This window comes from Colletes gigas, unplaced genomic scaffold (genome assembly GCF_013123115.1).
Source record: "Colletes gigas isolate AHSC1104 unplaced genomic scaffold, ASM1312311v1 Colletes_gigas_Sc00006, whole genome shotgun sequence".
NCBI lineage: Eukaryota > Metazoa > Arthropoda > Insecta > Hymenoptera > Colletidae > Colletes > Colletes gigas.
This window is the reverse complement of record NW_025106635.1, coordinates 960,354-978,340: the sequence shown is the minus strand read 5'-3', so window position 1 is coordinate 978,340 and position 17,987 is coordinate 960,354. Positions and strand designations below refer to the sequence as shown.

The 17,987-nt window shown below is 49.6% G+C and overlaps 1 protein-coding gene across 1 annotated transcript; it reads right to left on the bottom strand.

Annotated features, from left to right (window-relative positions):
- Positions 1 to 382: 382 nt before the first annotated feature.
- Positions 383 to 11,305, bottom strand: LOC122395588 (protocadherin-like wing polarity protein stan). The gene is made up of 11 exons (XM_043393276.1): positions 10,759 to 11,305; positions 8,027 to 10,421; positions 4,019 to 7,937; positions 3,587 to 3,953; positions 3,290 to 3,505; positions 2,642 to 3,214; positions 2,141 to 2,567; positions 1,809 to 2,046; positions 1,438 to 1,755; positions 795 to 1,368; positions 383 to 451 (listed from the first exon to the last, which is right to left on the bottom strand). Exons 1-11 carry the CDS (start codon positions 11,199 to 11,201, stop codon positions 421 to 423), a joined length of 9,501 nt encoding a protein of 3,166 aa, XP_043249211.1. The 5' UTR covers positions 11,202 to 11,305; the 3' UTR covers positions 383 to 420.
- Between the last annotated feature and the right edge of the window lie 6,682 nt (positions 11,306 to 17,987).

Here is a 17,987-nt window from a genome sequence, read left to right as displayed (position 1 = left end):
TTAAGGTACTAAGGGATAAGGATAGGGAGAGTGAGAGTGAAAGAGAGATATTAATTACACGAACGATGGAATGAACTAGAGATCATCTGTGGTCTTCCGTGGTTTCGCGCGATCATACGAAAACGAACGAAGAGAACGGAAGAGAATCGCTTCCGAGTCCCGGAGCTTAACATCACAAGAAACAAAATATCGACAAGCGTACGCATATAGATACGAACAGGCACTCACGCATACATACTAATCGATATGGCTAACTTCGTAAGTACAGTCATGGCCGCTCTTAAAATATACCTCGGAGCAATTACGGCTCCAAGAAATATATATTTATGTATATATATATATATATATCATCATTTTGAGTTTTAAGCTAATAGTACGTTATATTACTTTGTACGGTGTTTGTTTGTAGCACGGGGCGCGTCACACTGACGTTTCCGCATTAGTATCCTTCCTAAAACAACACGAACGGATAAAATTAATTTAAAAATTTGCGCTTAACAACGTATTGACAGTTTTGTGAGTTAAAACGTGACCGTCGATAGCAGCGATTCACTGGACGCTTACCTCTTCGCTAATTATTTTCGTATCCCAGGGTAAGCATAAACGATAGAGAAGGCGGTGTTAGTGAAATTGTATCTCTGCTATTCGTTTATCGAAAACGAGAACTACGTCAAAACAGAGCCGGGTATTAGCGAGATAACCAATAAAATAACGTTACTCGCGTGAGTGGTCAGTTTTCTGTTTTTAAACAGAGTGTTGGAAACATTCCCCGCGATATGGCGCGCGACACTTACTCGGTCTCCGTGATCGTTTGCTCGTATTGCTGCTGCTGTTGCCTGAGCCCAGCCAATTCGTTGCTGTGCTGCAGATCGTGGGTGAGCGAGCTGGACAATATCCTCCCGCTCATCGGCAGGATATACTCCGGCGAGTCCTCCAACACGGTCGGCGTGATTTTCCCTCGTTTCAGGCTGCCGTACCTCTCCGAGCCGCTAAGATTGTCGTGCTGTGATCCGTGCAAGCTCTGCCCCCGCTTCAAGCTTCCGTACCTCTCGGAACCGCTCATGTTCTCGTGATTCGAGGTCTGAGAATGGTGGCTCATGCTGGACGCGAGGATCCGGGAAGACATTGGTAGTATATACGGCGTGGGCGAGACGGTGTGATCCTCCTCGGCGGTATAGGGGAACAGATACTTCTCGCCCAAATGATGAAGCTTCTCCTCGCCCTCCGAGTAATTTTCATCCGGCTGACTCTTCCGCGGCGAGTTCATTTCGGGGTAAGGCAGTGGGTTGGGGCTGGAAGTCTTGTTCGAGGCCATTTCGTTGTCGGATATCGTGCCTCCCGACCATTGGCTTCCACGCACGTCCATTACTACAAATGGAACATTTCTTGCTTAAACTATGGTGTATACCCTGTCTCTGATCTAGCAAATGCACTGACCGTTCGATGACAAATACGCTTCCGGCAATTGGGAACTCCATCTAGGCGCGTAAATGGGTTTTATGTTTGGGAAGAGTTCCGTGTTTGAGCAAAGTATGTTCAAGTGTTCGGTAGGATTGGTGTGAATGTTGGGCAAGTAGCTGTGCGCAACGGACTGCTGCGTCGAGACGCCCATGTTTCTATGCGACCTCGACGCTACGTCCTCCTCGTCAGAGCTATGGGAGCTTGCAAGATCCAAGCTTCTACCACCGCCTTCCGCTTGCGATCCGTCCGAATCAGACTCGGAATCTCTACGCTGATTCCGCGGTTCCGTTGATTCTAAAATTTATTAGATTAATAAATATTAATATTAATTAGATTAATATTAATACCTTGTCTGGAGTGTAAGGTCGATCGATGACTTCTAGACGACATGTAGGGGTCCCTATCGCTATTGTAATTGCTAGTGGACGTTGAAGTATGCCTTAAATGAGTGTCGCTACGATACGGACTGGACCCAGTCTTATTTGTACTTCGAGATGTTGTACTGCTCGTCGAAACTCCTACGTGGACTCTTCTACAGACCGATTCCGCTCCGCTGTAGGTCGACGAGTACGCCAACGCGGATCGCTGCAACACCGTTAAACGTTTTAACATTCGTTTCCAGTTTGTTGCAACGTTGTAATAGTTATCTTTTATTCTACTTTCCAATCGTTCAACGTACCGAGTGGCCGTTTACATTCTGACTGCTGCTGCCATTTCCCATGCTTCCTTCCAACAAAGGTGTCTTCTTCCCGATACACCTTAATAGACTCAAATATAAATTTCTACGTACTCTGCCATTGACGAAGCAATAACCGATCAAACTGAACGCTGCGTGAACGACTACGGCTATGCTGAGCAGGTACGAGAGAGTCGGAGAGTTTTCGGACGCGTTCAGGACTGTTAGGGTCCAGGTGGATCCTAGCAAAGGCAGCGACGCCACGGACAACCAAAGTAGCGTTCTCAGATTCCCGAATCCCAGGATGTGCTCCTTCAGGGTGAACGCGGCTCGTACGGACATTACGAGGATACAAAAGTTGACGAATACCGCCAGGCACACAGGTCCTATCAACGACCAAATCACAGTTTCGTAGATCGATAGCCAGCAACTGAAACAGAGAGTCGGGAATAAGATTTGTTTGGCTGTTGCGTTCACAGTGAGTCTTTTAAACGATTTGCGTACAAATAGAAGTTTCCATATTGATCGGCTCTGACGCCTATCGTTAATCCAACGATAATAGCCGGAGCTCCGTAACCCATCGTGTAATAAAATCTCATCTGGCCGTGATTCACGTCTCTCATCTCGGTGAGCATTCGATACAGGTGTATAGAGTCGACCAGAGTCCACGAGAACGTGCTCAGCCATGCGTAATGGAGACCGATCGCCGTCAACTTGCACGGGAATTCGTTCGAGACTAGAGGGCTTCTGGCTTTGAGCGCGATCAGATAGAGCACTTCGGCGAAGAAGACGCACATCACCAGATTCTTATGAATACTGTTCGAGTTGGTGCTGCCGCCTCGTATCAAAGATAAAATCAACAGAGCTGACAGCAGCAAAGGCAACGCGAGCATGAACGCGCTGTAACTGGTCACGTCTTCCAACAGAGACGGTTCCGGGACGTACTCCAGGTCCAGGACGTCGGTTAATATCGCGAAGGTGGACAGTTGAAGACACGAACAGTTGACGATCGTGCCAAAGGATAGCGTATCGTCCTCGACTTCGGTGGTGCAGCCCATTCGACTCCACTCACCGACCCTGGAAACGCATTACACTTAACACCGAATATTTAGATAAGATACAGACAGGTCAATTGTATGAGAGTATCCGTACCCTCTAGCCGTGCTCCAATGCACGCACTGTGGATTGGTTCTAGTCTTAAGTTCGTCTTTTTCGCTAAGCCAGAGGCTAATTTGAACAGGAGACTGCAGAGGAATCCCTGTCAGAGATTCGTAACCGTTTTCAGAAGGGACTAAGACAGACACGGTTAAAACTGGAGATCCTACTGCTACTTCCACGCCCCATCTTACCGTCACCGAATCGTCGAATCTGTAAAATATCACTGCTGTTAATTCGCGTTACTTTTATTCAGAGATGCAAGTCCTGTACAGTAAATATTCTCTAGCGTACCTTCGAGGTAACAAGGCACCCAATTGTTTGTATTGCACGTAACTCAGCACAGCCTTTCGATTGACCAAACTTTTCTTAACGTTTAACTCCCCTTGCATCAAAGGTTTGATGCCCAACACGCTCAGGGGCACGTGTATCTTGGAATATGGATCGAATCTGTTCGGATCCGCCATGTAATTATTGTACTTTGGAAAGGCGATCGAGGGTCCGAAATGCGCGGGGGCTGATAAAAACGCGGACGTGTCCGGTATAACTACTCTTTGATCCGCCTCGCTCGGTCTGGCCGTGGAAGCAGATGGATCTTCCTTGTACTCTGCCGTCTCGTAGCCGAATAAGCTCTCCGAGGTGACCACGTCCAGACCCAACACTACAAAGAAAAAGAACCAACGTCAGAAGATGATTTGTACAAGATTGATTACTACGTTTCCTTACCAACGTTAGCGTCGACCACCTCGAAGGGATCGGTAAAGGTATCGTGTTGAGAGGCGGTCAGAGTCTTCAAGTAATTCCCCATAGCATCTAGAATCTTGTCAGGAGTGTCGCCGTTGAGGTCCTCGATCCTCGACCATTTGTCCAAGTACTTGGCCATTGAAACACTGCCAGCGATCCCGACCAAGTGGGAGACGTAGTCTTTATCCTGACTGTGGGTCAGATTCAGCCCTACCAAGCTCTCCTCGTACCTCAACAGAGCCACCAACAAGGACTCCGCGATCAGCAAGTCTGCACCGTACATCACTTTGGTCATGTTCGCCGCTCTGTGAACGTCTTTGGCTATCTTAACAGCCACGTAAGTGTTGAGCGTTAGATCCTTCGCCTCCAACGCCGCCAGCTGATGTCTCTGCTCGATGAAGGCCTCCGAGGTGCAATTGAAGAGGTCCGGCTCCTGCCAGCCGCCCAGTTTGTCGTCACAGGACCTGGACGTCTTGCCTTCGGAGGTGTCCGGGCAATCCTCGACTGCAGTCATTCCGAACTTGGTCCTTGGCCACCAGAGACCCTCCGCGTAGGACTTGGGGCACCCGTCGTACACCACCTCGCATCCCCGAAGGGTGACCTCGGCGTAAGGGTTAGGACAGGCTGTGCAAGATCTACCGATGACCCCGATTCGACACCTGCACTGTCCAGTCTCTGTATCGCAGCGAGGTCCAAAGCTCCCGGTGGCGTAGCACTCGCAGGGGATGCACTCCTTCTTCCCGGAGGGTTGGTAATGGTTCTCCTTGCAGTAACACTCCCCGGTGGTCTTGTTGCAGGCTGGATCGTAGCCTTTCACCTCGTCGCAGTGGCAGGGTCCGCAGACCGGGGAGCCCCACCAGGTGGCTGGGCAAGGTTGGTCGGCCTTGATCTCGCAGTAATCGCCGGAATACTCTGGCGAATCGCACTGGCAACCGTAGCCCCTGCGCGAGCGGAGATCCTCGATGCAGGTGCCGGTGTCGTTGCACGGATTCAAGTCGCATACGCGCTCGCAGTCGCGACCTACTCTACCTGGGGAGCAAACGCATTCGCTGGCCTTCCACTTGGCAACGCAAACTGAGGCTTCAGGGCAGTCAACGTCACACTCTGCCTCGGAGTTGCAACCGGTAGCGACGTTCTCCTGAACGGTAGGTCGCAGCAGGACGGTCTGGTTGGTCCCGATGCGTATATCCTGAAGACACCCGTTGAAGAACGGTAGCTCGGTGTTGGTGAACTGTTCTGGCCTGCCCACCAGGATCCTGCCCACGTAGAGACCTTGCAGTTTCGCTGGTAATGGCGAGGACATGGGTCTGTTGCGGTAGTCGACGTCCAGAGAGACCTGGCCACTTTGCCAGACGATCTCTATCCTGTGCCAGTCGCCGTCCGCCACGTTCTTCCAGGTCTGGATGATGTCTGAACCGTCCAGCAGGCCCACCAGCTTCCCGTCACGGATCTCGAGCAACGCGGAGCTGTTCTGACCGATCTGCACGCTCATCACGAACGCCCGGTCGGCTCGAGTTCTCAGACTGAGAGCTGTTAGCCAGGGTAGCTGAATAGGCCTTAATAGAGGATTGAAGCTGAGCATACCGTCACCGTGGAAGTTCCACGGTTTGCCCACTTCGTCGGCGCACGTGGGCCCGGCGTAGTTCTCCTCGCATTCGCAGACGAATCCTGACCATACTTCTTTGCACTTGCCGTTGTTTCTGCAGGGTGTAGAGGCGCAGAACGAGGCCTTCTCGGGGCAGCCGGAATTCGTGCCATTGTCCGCCACGAACGAGTTCAGGTCGACGAACGCGTGGTCGACGAACAGCTCGCCTATGCAGCCGACAAAGTCCTTGTTTCTGATCTGAAAGCTGGAAGGTATGGCGGGCAGACCGCCCAGTTGCAGGGGCCCTGTCAGATCCAGGAACCGATGGCAGGTCTCTGTGACGATGTTGCACCGTTCCTCGAGCACCTGTTCGCTCCTCCCGGCGCAGGACCATCGTGCACCGAGGCGATCGCCGTACTCCAGCGCCAAAGCAACGTCACAGTCGTCCAGCGAGATCGTCACGGTTCTGTTTATGTAAGAGACCTCCACCTCGTGCCACTGGCCATCAGAGACCCCGCCAGGTACACTGGCGCTCGCTCGAGTTACCTCATCGCCCAGAGAGAAGCTGAACTGTACCTGCGACTCTATTATCTCCAAGGCGACGAAGTCGTGCTTCTCGTTGTAACGACCGTTGTAGAGGAGGAGCCCGTTGGCCGACTCGGTCGCGAACCTCAGTCTGAGATGCAGTCTGTGTCTCTGTTTCAGAGACGGGAACGTGAGAAAGGTCGCTGGCCCGAAGCTACGGGCTTTCAGCTCGCAAAGTGGTGTGACGCTCTCCAGAGTCGCCACGGGGCACCCTTCGCACGTGAAACCGCCCGTGGTTCTCACGGTGCACTGAGAGCCTCCTTTGCACATGCCAGGGCTGCAGGTGTCTTGGTCCAGCGAGATCTCGCAGTTCTCTCCCACGTACTCAGCGCCGCAGACGCATGTGTATCCACCTTCTCTTCGATGGCAGCTGCCCCCGTTCATACAAGGATTCGAGTAACAGAGATTCACCTCCGTGTCGCAGAGGTAGGACTCTTTACTGCCAGTGAAGCCTCTAGCGCATCTACAGGCGAACGTCGTCACCGGGTATATAGGCCTGAAGAGCACCGTGTCGCTGCTCGCGAATCCAGAAGCGTTCCCGAATTTCAGGACGGTCAGGCACTCCTCGAAGTTCAAACAGGGCTCCCTGACGCAGAGATTGTCGTCGAAAGGCAGCACCGTGACCGTCGCTAGTCTCGCTAGTATACCTCTGTTCAAGTAAACGCGCTCTTGGAGGAATTGGGGGCTGTAGAACTCGTCGGTGACGCCTGGCTCGACTCTGCGCGCCGAGAAGCTCACGTTTAGAATCTTCCCGTGCACGTTCGCGTCCTCCTGTATGCTGAAGAGGAATATGTTCTCTCTGGGGCAAGGTACGATCGCCGCTAGACCGTCGAGAAAGTAGCCCAACAGTGGGCTGAGAAACGCCTCGGCGGTCATGTCGTCCAGTCGCACGGTGATTGAATTTAAAAGCATCTTGTCGGTGATCAGTCGCACGGAAAGCGTCATCGTGGCCTTGACCTCGTTGATCCCGTCCGTGACCGACACCTCCATGGTCGCTACCCGCGGCACGTTCGTGTTCAATTGCGGCGACAGACGTATCTCGCCAGTCGTTTTGTTCAGGTCGATTAAATTCGCATTGTTCCCGGCGAGGATCGTGTACGTCAGCCTGTCGGTCACGTCCGCGTCCACGGCCGGTATCTTGCCGATGCCCGTGGCCGGGAAGAAGTCTTTGAAGTTGTTGAAAATGATCTGAAAGTCCTTCAAGACCGGCGCGTTGTCGTTCACGTCGGTCACCAGAATCTGTACTAGAGCGTCCGAGCGCAACGGGGGCGAGGCTGCTCGCACCACTAACTCGAACTTTTTCTTAGGCGACTCGTAATCCAGTTCCTCCAGAGTGATCAGTTCCGCTCGATCCGCGCCCGGTCTGACATTCAGAGCGAAGCTGTTCGAGTCCTCGCCGCCTATCACGGAGTATTGCACGACGGCGTTCGGTCCCTCGTCCGGATCGTGGGCGTAGATCTCACCTACGGTAGAGCCGATAGGCGAATTCTCCGCTATGTACAGAACGATTTTATCGTTTTCGAAAGCCGGTGGTGAATCGTTCACGTCCTCTATTTTAACGATCACGGGTACCACGGATGTCAGGGAAGGAGACCCTCTGTCCATGGCTATCGCTTTCAGGGAGTACCTCGCAACTGATTCTCTGTCCAATGGTTTCGCTGTTCTGACTATACCAGTCGTGGAATCCACGGCAAATGCACCGTCGCCATCGTCCTCTAGCGCGTACCTTACCTAAAACGATAAATCATGTAAGAGATTGTATGAATTTTTACTAAATTAGGAATGTGTTTTTTTAATTCAGTCTTTATAGCGTTAAATACCCTGCCGTTGAGATCCGTGTCCGCGTCGGTGGCGGAAACTTTCAAAACGCAAGTGCCGACCAGGACGTCTTCCGGGATGGAGCCCTGGTACTGAGGCGCTTCGAAGATCGGGGAATTATCGTTCACGTCCGTGACGGATATCTCCACGTCCGTGGTGTCTGAAAGAGGTGGGACGCCTCCGTCTCTAGCTGTAACTGTTAACAAATACGCTGGTGTAAGTTCGCGATCTAGGGTCCGGGTAGTCGTTATGGCGCCAGTCTGTGGATTGATGGTGAACTCGGACGACGCTTGGTCCCCGCCGTCGGTGTCCAAGCTGTAAGTAACTTGAGCGTTCTTTCCAACGTCAGAGTCGGTAGCGCTGACCACCAGAACCGTGGTGCCAACTGGAGCATCCTCGAACACTGAGACGGAGTACGGTGCGTTCTCGAATACAGGAGAGAAGTTGTTCGCATCGGAGATGTTTACATAGACGAGGGCAGTGTCGGTTCTACCCCCGCTGTCGGAGGCTGTCACGGTCAGCACGAATCTCTTCTCCTGCTTGTAGTCTAACGGCTGAGCCACGGTGATCAGACCCCTGCCATTTTGAGACGCTATGGAGAACCGACCTCTCGTGTTACCAGCGGTGATCTCGTAATGTATCCTGGCATCCTCGTCGGGATCAGTCGCCGTGACAGAGGTCACAGGAGTACCTGGAGGGTCGTCCTCCGACACCACAGCTTCATAGTTCTTTGGATCGAAGTAGGGATCATTATCGTTGACGTCGGTGACCGTGAGTATCACCGTAGCGCTAGCAGCCTTGGGCATCTCTCCCGAGTCCGCCGCGATCACGGTGAACTGGTACCTGGAGCATTGCTCGCGATCGAGCTGCTTGGTCGTGTAGATCCATCCGGTCTCGGCGTTCACCGTGATGGGAAAGTTCTCCGTGGAGGCGCCAGAGAAGTCTCGAGCCCCAACGGTGTACTTGATGCGAGCGTTAGCGCCCTCATCAGCGTCGTACGCCTGTATCCTCAGCATCGAGTACCCGACAGGCACGTTCTCCGATACAGATTCCTGAAAATGACTGGTGTAGAATCGCGGAGCATTGTCGTTAACGTCCTTGACGTGCACCAGCAGCTGCGTGGTGTTAGATCTGGCAGGCGATCCGCCATCTTGCGCCCGAATGACTATCTTATAGCTTCTGGTGGACTCGTAGTCCAAGGACTTGACGAGTGCCACGTCGCCGCTCATAGAGTCTATGGAGAACGTGTTCTGTGTATTTCCACCGATGATCGCGTACCGTACAACGGCGTTGTTCCCGGCGTCGGCGTCCGTCGCCCTGATACGAGCCACCACGGGGTTCGCCGTGTAGTCCAGGTCCTCTGGTATCCAGACGGAGTAGGTGCGCTCGGTGAATTGAGGATAGTTGTCGTTGTCGTCGAGAACGCGGACCATCAAGGTAGCGTTCGCGCTCTTCCTCGCAGACGGAGGCGTCGCCTGGTCGGTCACGCTCAATAGCACCGTGTAGATCTCTGTTTTCTCTCTGTCGAACGGCGTGCGCGTAGTGATCACCCCCGACCTGGGATCTATCCGGAAAGTGAGAGCGTCCTCGGGGCTCGCGACACCGTTCCCGCAGCTCGTCGCCAGGATCGAGTACTCTACCTCGGCGTTTCTACCGGTGTCCTTGTCCGAGGCCTTCACCGTGACCACGGTCGAGCCCACAGGCACACCCTCTCTGACGGAGGCGTCGTACTCCGGCCACTCGAAGCTGGGCGCGTGATCATTTGCATCCAGAACGTTCACCTGAAGGGTGGTGGTGCCTGTGCGTGGGGGAAACGAATCATCCACGGCCAACACCCGGAAATAGTGCACGTCCACGCTTTCCCGGTCGAGTCTGGCGCGGGTGGTGACTCTACCAGTGACGGAGTCGAGGATCAACAACTCCTGGGACCGAGCGTCCAGAAGGGAGCTCATCGAGTAACGAACCGTTCCACCTTCCGGGTCCCTGGCGCGGACGGAAGTCACGTACACGCCAGGATCCTTCTCCTCCTCGACCGCCCCGACGTACAACGGCTGCTCGAAGTACGGTGATTGATTCTTCAGCTCTCTTCTCACGCGTCTGCCCAGGTCAGTGTCGTCCAGCTGACGATGATGAAAGACGATCTTGAGACGGTGCTCGGCGTCGGTGAGTCGCGACTCCATGCCGCATCTGAGGTTCATCGACACGGAGATCTTCCACAACGGGTCCACCAAGCACTGCTCGGAGGCAGAGACCAGGTCGCCGGCTGCTCCCTCGATGAGAAACCTCGGATCTGCCACGCCGCCCCATCTGGTCTCGCACTCCTTCAACGCCGTTTGCGGGAGGAAGTCGCGTAACGCTGCGACCAGCTGCGACGCCCGAAGACAGACTTCGGTGAACCTGTCGACGGGACCAACAGTGTTATACGACGAATCTTATCTATCTTTTTACAGCGACTATTCTTCTAGGACGTGTGTGGAATAGGATATCGAGTAGTCAAGGAGCGTATATGTAGGAACGGAGCACTAGCGAGAGACACAAGAGCGTAGTCCTATGGTAGCAAGTATGTACGGGAGATGGCGCCACAGAAGCAACAAAAAATTTTCACGCAATCTGATCTCCGTTGATCTTGGCTGCAAATATGTACAGATTAGAACAAGAATCAGCGATTATTTTAATTTAGTAACTGACCAATCGAACTCGAATGTCATCCACGAAATAATAAACAGAAAATCACCTTTCTGTGCTGGGCATAGCGTAGGAGGCCAAAGTCTCCGCCATCCATCCTCTGGTGGCGGCAAGGTCTCGGTTCTCACCGCCGCAGCCGGTTATCAAGATCCTCAACGGCAGGCTGTAATAGTCAATGGTCGGTCTGCCGAGTCTGGAGCTCGTCGAGTCCACGTAGAAGGTGAAGATACGCGGATATTGAAGCCCGTCGCAGCTCAACGGTCGCGCCAGGGTGACGCGGCCGGTGTGAGGGTGGACCTTGAGCAGCTTCCTCGCGAACCAGGCAGTTCGTTCGTTCGACACCTGGTATTTTCGACGACCACCCAGCTGGGGCACCCCTGCCTCGAACACCACGCTCCCGGTCGGTGTCTCGGAGGACAGCACGGCCAGATAGGCGTGGGTCAGGGTCCAGAAGCACGCGAGGATTGGAAGGATCCATTTCCACTTGGCCATGGCGGCCACCCTCTTACTGCTCGCGGTCCTTCGCGTGTTCCTCTTCCCTCGCGGACGATCGTCCCATCGTTCCACGCTTCCTCGCTACGAGCCACCTTCAATGCGTCCCCCTCTCGCGTCTCATCTGCGAATCAACAGAAATTCGAGGATCAAACAACGCCGACTTTGCCAGTTTTCTTCCAACTACAGCGACGATTCTTAAAATGTATGGCAAAAACAAAATTCGATACCAGTCGATATTTATAGAGAGCGATATCGTTGAGACTCGGAGTCGCCTTTATCTTATACCGATAGCCGTAGTCGACAACCAAAGAAAAGAGTGAGAACATCGTCTTCAAAAATTTGTTAATACATCAAGCTGGACATAAAGCTTGAGTTTGAAGTTTTAAAAATAATTACAATTGCTATCTCGACGAGCAACATTATTGTTGTAATTGAGAATTGTACGCTACAAGTTCTATCCTCGACTTCCATGTTTTCTTGCGCTGAAAATCCTCCGGCGAGTGTGAGAATGCAATACCCCGCGCAAAACGTGGGAACAACGATTTCCGTTCATTTTACCCTCCTTGTTCGTTCGTTCCCTACCATGGCAAATTCGTTGACCCTGTCTCGTTCAACGTGGAAGCCAAGACGCGATGAAACTTCAACTTTTAGACGTTTCCACGGTGGGGTAAAACGCGAGAAGGAACAGTAACCTGAGGAAACAGACTAAAGTTTTTATAAGCTGTCTATACATGGACTACAATTTTTTACAATGGTCTTGTGGAATACCTTGATATGCAAAAGGGTTAACCTCTCTTAAAAAGAGATATCATACACTTGAAAATTACAAAATACAGCAGTAGTGTAAATGAAACAGGTATTTAATTGAATTTGTTTGTTCCTCTGTTTGTTCAAATTGTCCTATTTTTTAGTCAACGTAGATTTTAAATAAAACACTTAAAAGCGTTGTGCTGGTAACAAAATTGAAATATAATTCGTTTGTTAATTCTTTGATTATTTCTTGGCATTTCTTTAATAATATTCTGCCAGCGTGTTCGAGAGGTAGGAAGGTGCATGGTGCGTACAGGTACCGAGACGGTCGTAAGAGAAGCAGGTCCGCAACGGCAAAGAGTGGAAACGCGTTTAAGAATACGCGATGTAATACGTAGCGCAAAGGACGCAGTCGTCCTCGACGAGCGTTCCATGTGTTTTATTGTGTTAGAAATTGCCGCGGCGGTCCCCAAGATGAAGGGACTAGTTGACCGTAGCCAGAGCACGATAGGCCTCTCTCGTGGCATCGTCTCCGTCGATCCTCCTTCCCCCGGAGGCTAGCCGATCCGGTTTGACCAATCCAAACGTATGGTGCATCGGCACGAACCAATCGAACATGCGGCGCGCGCAACCACCGACCACCAACCAACCGGCTACGATCCCCCGGAACAAAATAACCCAACGAGAAAAGAAACCACCAAAGAGATACTCAGGGACGCCGTTGTTTAAACGCGTAAGGAGGGACGCTTCGTCTGCATCTCGCGATGCGTACGACCTTCCCTTCGCCTCGAAGATTCATTTTTAGAATCTAAATTGTTTAAATTACACAAGGTATTACAATAACAGAAGATTGGTGGTTGGTCAAGACCGGAAATGCTTTCGATGTACGGTCTCGGAGAAACGAGAATGATTCGTGACCAAAAGGATCTCGTAAAAGGATCCTCGAGCGTGATCGATAAAAAACGATAATCGCAAACAACCGTACCGAGTGCTCTGAAAAACATGCGAATCATCGAAACAATCTAGCTCCCGGAGCTGCTCGACGAATCTACAAACGTACAATGGAACGTTTTGGTACTCGCGAGGCAACAAGGATGGATTTAAAAATTTAAATTTGACAAAAGTTTAATTTCTTTTACGCTAAAGAGGTAATGTTCGAGAATAAAATGTCGAGCGTCGTACGCGTCCTTTTCGAACGCATTCTTAAAGCGAGGTATGTATTCCGTGAACGGTGCACGCTTGCACCTTTATATTCCATCCTCGTTCCCGGCTTGCGCCGTTCCTGACTGTGAAATTCCGGTTAACCGTCCAGTGGAAAATGCACGATTTCGATAACATCTTTCAGCATGGGGATTCCTACCCCCCGAACACGTATATCACGACTAGGTGAAACTAATGTCCGCGTTACGACACGAGTGTCCATTTTCCTGGCCGTTGAGCACGGGAGAAAAAATAATGGCGGGGAATCGGGGGATCCTCCGCTTTCAGCGAACGGGGCTATTAATTACACGAAAAAGGCTGAACCGGGCCTGGAACACGAGCCTACCAATTACAGTCGAAAACAGGTCCCGATCCTCGCGGTAACGACGAGCACGCCTAATCGAGTCGCTCGAGCGGTTTTCGGGATCGTAGATGACCGGTCGAAACTCCGATTTCTGACCAACTATTTCGGCGAATATGGGTGCACGTTATCGCGAAACCAATCGACCTCGAACCAACCAACGAAACGCCCAATTCGATGGCCCTTTTAATAAAGACATAAAGCCTTTTACTATCGTTTCCAGCCATTCCTCGATTCGATTTGCTGTTTTGTCACACCAACGCAATTTACTTGACTCTCAATCGATTTCTCGAGCAATTTTAATCCACTTGAAATTCTGAAATTTAATCGATCGAGTTATCTAGAGAACAATACACAGCATTATAGAACAATTTAGCGTATATTTTACCGTTTGGAAAATTATCATACTCTATCCAAGATAGCATTAACCGGTACCTATACCATCGAATATCTCCAACCAGCTAGAAACCGTAAACGATGTTGCAGTATTATTTCCTAATCGATTTCATCGTCTTCACGTAATATGACACGAAGCATGTTTTATGGAACATTGTGCAACCTTTAAATCCTCCGTAACGATCATCCAATGCGACGATTACCGTGGACAAGTCCTAGCAAAGACTGACGTGGCAAGTTCTTTGACTTTCGTTAAACCGTCAACTGAAATTCTATAGACGCGGCGCGTTTAAACTCCGGGCATTTCTATCGTCCTTCAGCCTGAAAAAGAATGGCTGAATTTTACAACTTTCATTTATACGCAATATTTCTTTTCAAACCCTTGTATATTGTTGTCTCGAAGAAAAAGAGACGTTATATATCATTACCATAATCGAGCCCTCGATCGCGATTCTACGAACATTCTTTCGCTATTCGAGCCTCATCTTCGCATCGTATTACGTTTACACGGCTCACGAAGGCCGGTCGAAATTAGGGGGAAATTATTTTCTCGGAAAGAGAAGCGACCCAGACGTAACTTGATAGCTCCCGAGGTGTTTTTTGGTCCGAGCTACACAAAGAAACTTTATGTCTTTTTTTTTTTTTAGCGGTTGCTTCGTCTGGCCATACAACGAATGACCACGCGAAACGACACGGTGTATATAGGTACATGCACGGTTATTTTGTTGCAGAAAATTGCAACAACCAAGTACAGTGTATCTACCTGTCGTTTAACAACATTCCTGATTAAACTAACGTTATTTACAATTTTACACGGAGCTCTCCTATCCTACACAATATCGTAACACGTTGTAAGTCGAAGATGACCACCATGAACAGTCAGCGTGTTAAGATTACGATCAGACGCGATCGAGCGATTCTATTCGACGAGAATCGAGCGTGACCGTTAGCTTCTAGAATCGTTGTTTTTATCGTGGACGCGGAAAGTGAATTTCGAAGAGGATTCGTCGAAATCGTGAGAGCAAAGGTGTCCGATTGTTTTAACAGAGCTCGTTTCACACTTTCGATTTCCGTTCTGTTACAATTTTCTCGGGAACGATTTTCTTTTACGAGGCATGACGTTGCAGCGCCGGTGCTCGATAGATTCGAACAGCAATGAAACGATGGTCCCGGGAATGAGTAATGGCGAATTCTGCCAGAGTCACGCGAACGAAAACCTAATGGCAGTTTCGTTATTCCGCGGCAGTTACAATAACAACCGTTACGCGGTACGAGAAACTACATTCGCGTAACGGTGAGCGGTAAAATCGGAAAAAGGAGAGGCGCGGATCGACTATCCACGAATATAGTATAGTATAGTTCATTGATTTCTCAACCATTGCCGGACATCGCTCTTCGAACTAAATACAGGGTGTTCTGCCACCCCCGGGGGAAAATTTCAACGAGAGATTCTAGAGGCCAAAATAAGACGAAAATCAAGAATACCAATTTGTTGATGGAGGTTTCGTTAAAAAGTGATTAACAAGTAAATTCAAAAATTTCAAATCGTTCTAAAAAAATTATCTTTAGTTGCAGGGGTCAATTACAATCATTTTTTATGAACAGACATATCCCCGAAATCCTACCCATTTTCTAGAAAAAAATTCGAGAAGGTGCGAAATTTTTCGATAAAACACAATTTTTCCAATCATTCTAAAAAAAATATTTTCAGATGTGGTAGTCAATTACAATCATTTTTGGTCATTACACGCACCCTCGAAATCCTACGCACTTTCGAGAAAAAAATTCGAGAAGGTGCGAAATTTTTCGATAAAACACAATTTTTCCAATCATTCTAAAAAAAATATTTTCAGATGTGGTAGTCAATTACAATCATTTTTGGTCATTACACGCACCCTCGAAATCCTACGCACTTTCGAGAAAAAAATTTGAGAAGGTGTGAAATTTTTCGACGAAAAACAAAAATTTCAAATCGTTCTAGAAAAATTATTTTCAGTTGCGGGGGTCAATTACAATCATTTTTGGTGAATAGACATACGCCTGAAATCCTGCGCATTTTCGAGAAAAAAATTCAAGAAGGTGTGAAACTTTGAACGTTAATAACTTTTTCACGAAGCCTCCATCAACAAATTGGTATTCTTGATTTTCGTCTTATTTTGGCCTCTAGAACACCGTGTATAGTAAGCAATTGTACGAAGGGATCATCTTCGTCGGGAACAAATTTTCTAATCCGAGTTGGTCAGATCTTAGAAAGCGAGACTGGAACTAGTTGACCAAACGTATCGTTTCCAATGAATTTCCAATAAATGGAAATAAATTCGAGATAAAAAAATTATCCCTCGAGCTTTCCCTAAACGGAAATATTCGTCGATATAATTTTTGATAGATAAACTTGTACCGATCAGATAATATAAATTAGTCAAAATATTGTTAAATACCTTGTTTACACGATTAATAATAATTATTATTTGCCAGATATCGATTTGTTTAGATCGGTCCATTTACTTTACTAGCTTCCGTTACCTTCCTATCTTCCAGCGCCTAAATATCTGAAAAAGAGTGATATTCTTACGTGCGTGCAACTACGAAGGGAGATGCTGGCTGCAGATAAAAGTCCTACGGAAGAACGCTCAATTTTATGGAACCTGTTCCCACCGTGTGGCTCCCTCAAACGGGTTTAGTTAGGTGCATACGTTTCACGTTCGTATGCGTGCACAGGCGTTTTTAAAGACCATAAATTAACGTTCTGTTCTTACGACTGTGCCGGAGATTCCGAAAATTCGCAAGTATCTTAATTAGACCTTCGCGAAATTCCTGGGACGACAATTTCGATACGGGTTCATTTCTTAATTTCGCCCAAACGACGATTAACCTCGAACGGGACTAATTCTCGATAGTATTCCTTCAAACGTTTGCATCGAGAAATTTAACAAGTGCAAAGATTCTTCTTACGTTTGTACGAGTTGATCGCCGTGCAGATCAAGGGGTATCGTAGACGTGAAATTGGTAACATTTTTGCGAACAACTTCCGTCTCGTCTCGACATTGTCTTCCCGCATAACGGCGAGTCGGTTCGACTCCACTCGAGCACGTTTCACGAAGAGAGGGTGAAATAGAAAAGTCATCCTTCTCTCTCTCTCTCTTTCTCCCTTGCAATCAGGGGTGAGTGACTCACGTTCCGCAGCTTCGACGCCGACAGTCGTCGGGACGCTTACCCTCGAAATATTGATTCGCCGGCTCGGGGAAAACGAGACTGCTAACCCCTAGCATCGCCGTATCTAAATTCTTCTAACGCGGGCGTTTCTTGGCTTCTTATTCGCCGGGTCTTCTTCCATCCACTCGCGTTACAACATTTTCTTCCCAGACACGGTTTTCAAAGAACGACTAACCTGAACGGTATTACCATTACGATCCGAACAAACGTACACGTTCGTCGATTATTCCGAGAATCCAACTTTTTTCGACCATGTGCAACGGAAGAGACCTAACCCACGCGCCTTTTCTCCTTTCTTCGCGGACAGAAATTACCATGAATCGCGTTCGTTCGAACTCTATAAGGAAAAGAAAGAAACGCGGCTTGTTGAGGTCGTCGGAACGCAAAGAGGCCGAAGCGAAGCCCATAATGAATAATTGTAGCCGGGTATTGTTACCAGTCGTCGTTCCAATTAATAAGGCATTTTTCTCGTGAGAAAGCACCGGCCGCGACGCCGTCGTAGAAAAATCAAGCCACGGGAATGTGCCATTCGAAAAGGTCACTCACCGTCCCGCCAAGGTCGCCGCAGTTTTGTCACATCGCGAGTCCACGCCCAGCCTCGTCGATTAATCCTTTAATCCTTTCCTCGCACTTTCGTCCACGCGTGCACGGAAAAATCTACGAAGAGGAACGAGATTCACGAATGTGAAAGAAAAACAAAAACTCCACGGGTGTACCACGGGGAACGACGTGCACGCACTTCAGCTACTCTCGGCAGCGTCGCGACTACTACGAACCAGTCCATACACGCACGACCAGTCTTACGTGCGAGCGTAGTAGAGGGCGACTACCTGCGACCGTGTATCTCGACATTGACTTCGAGC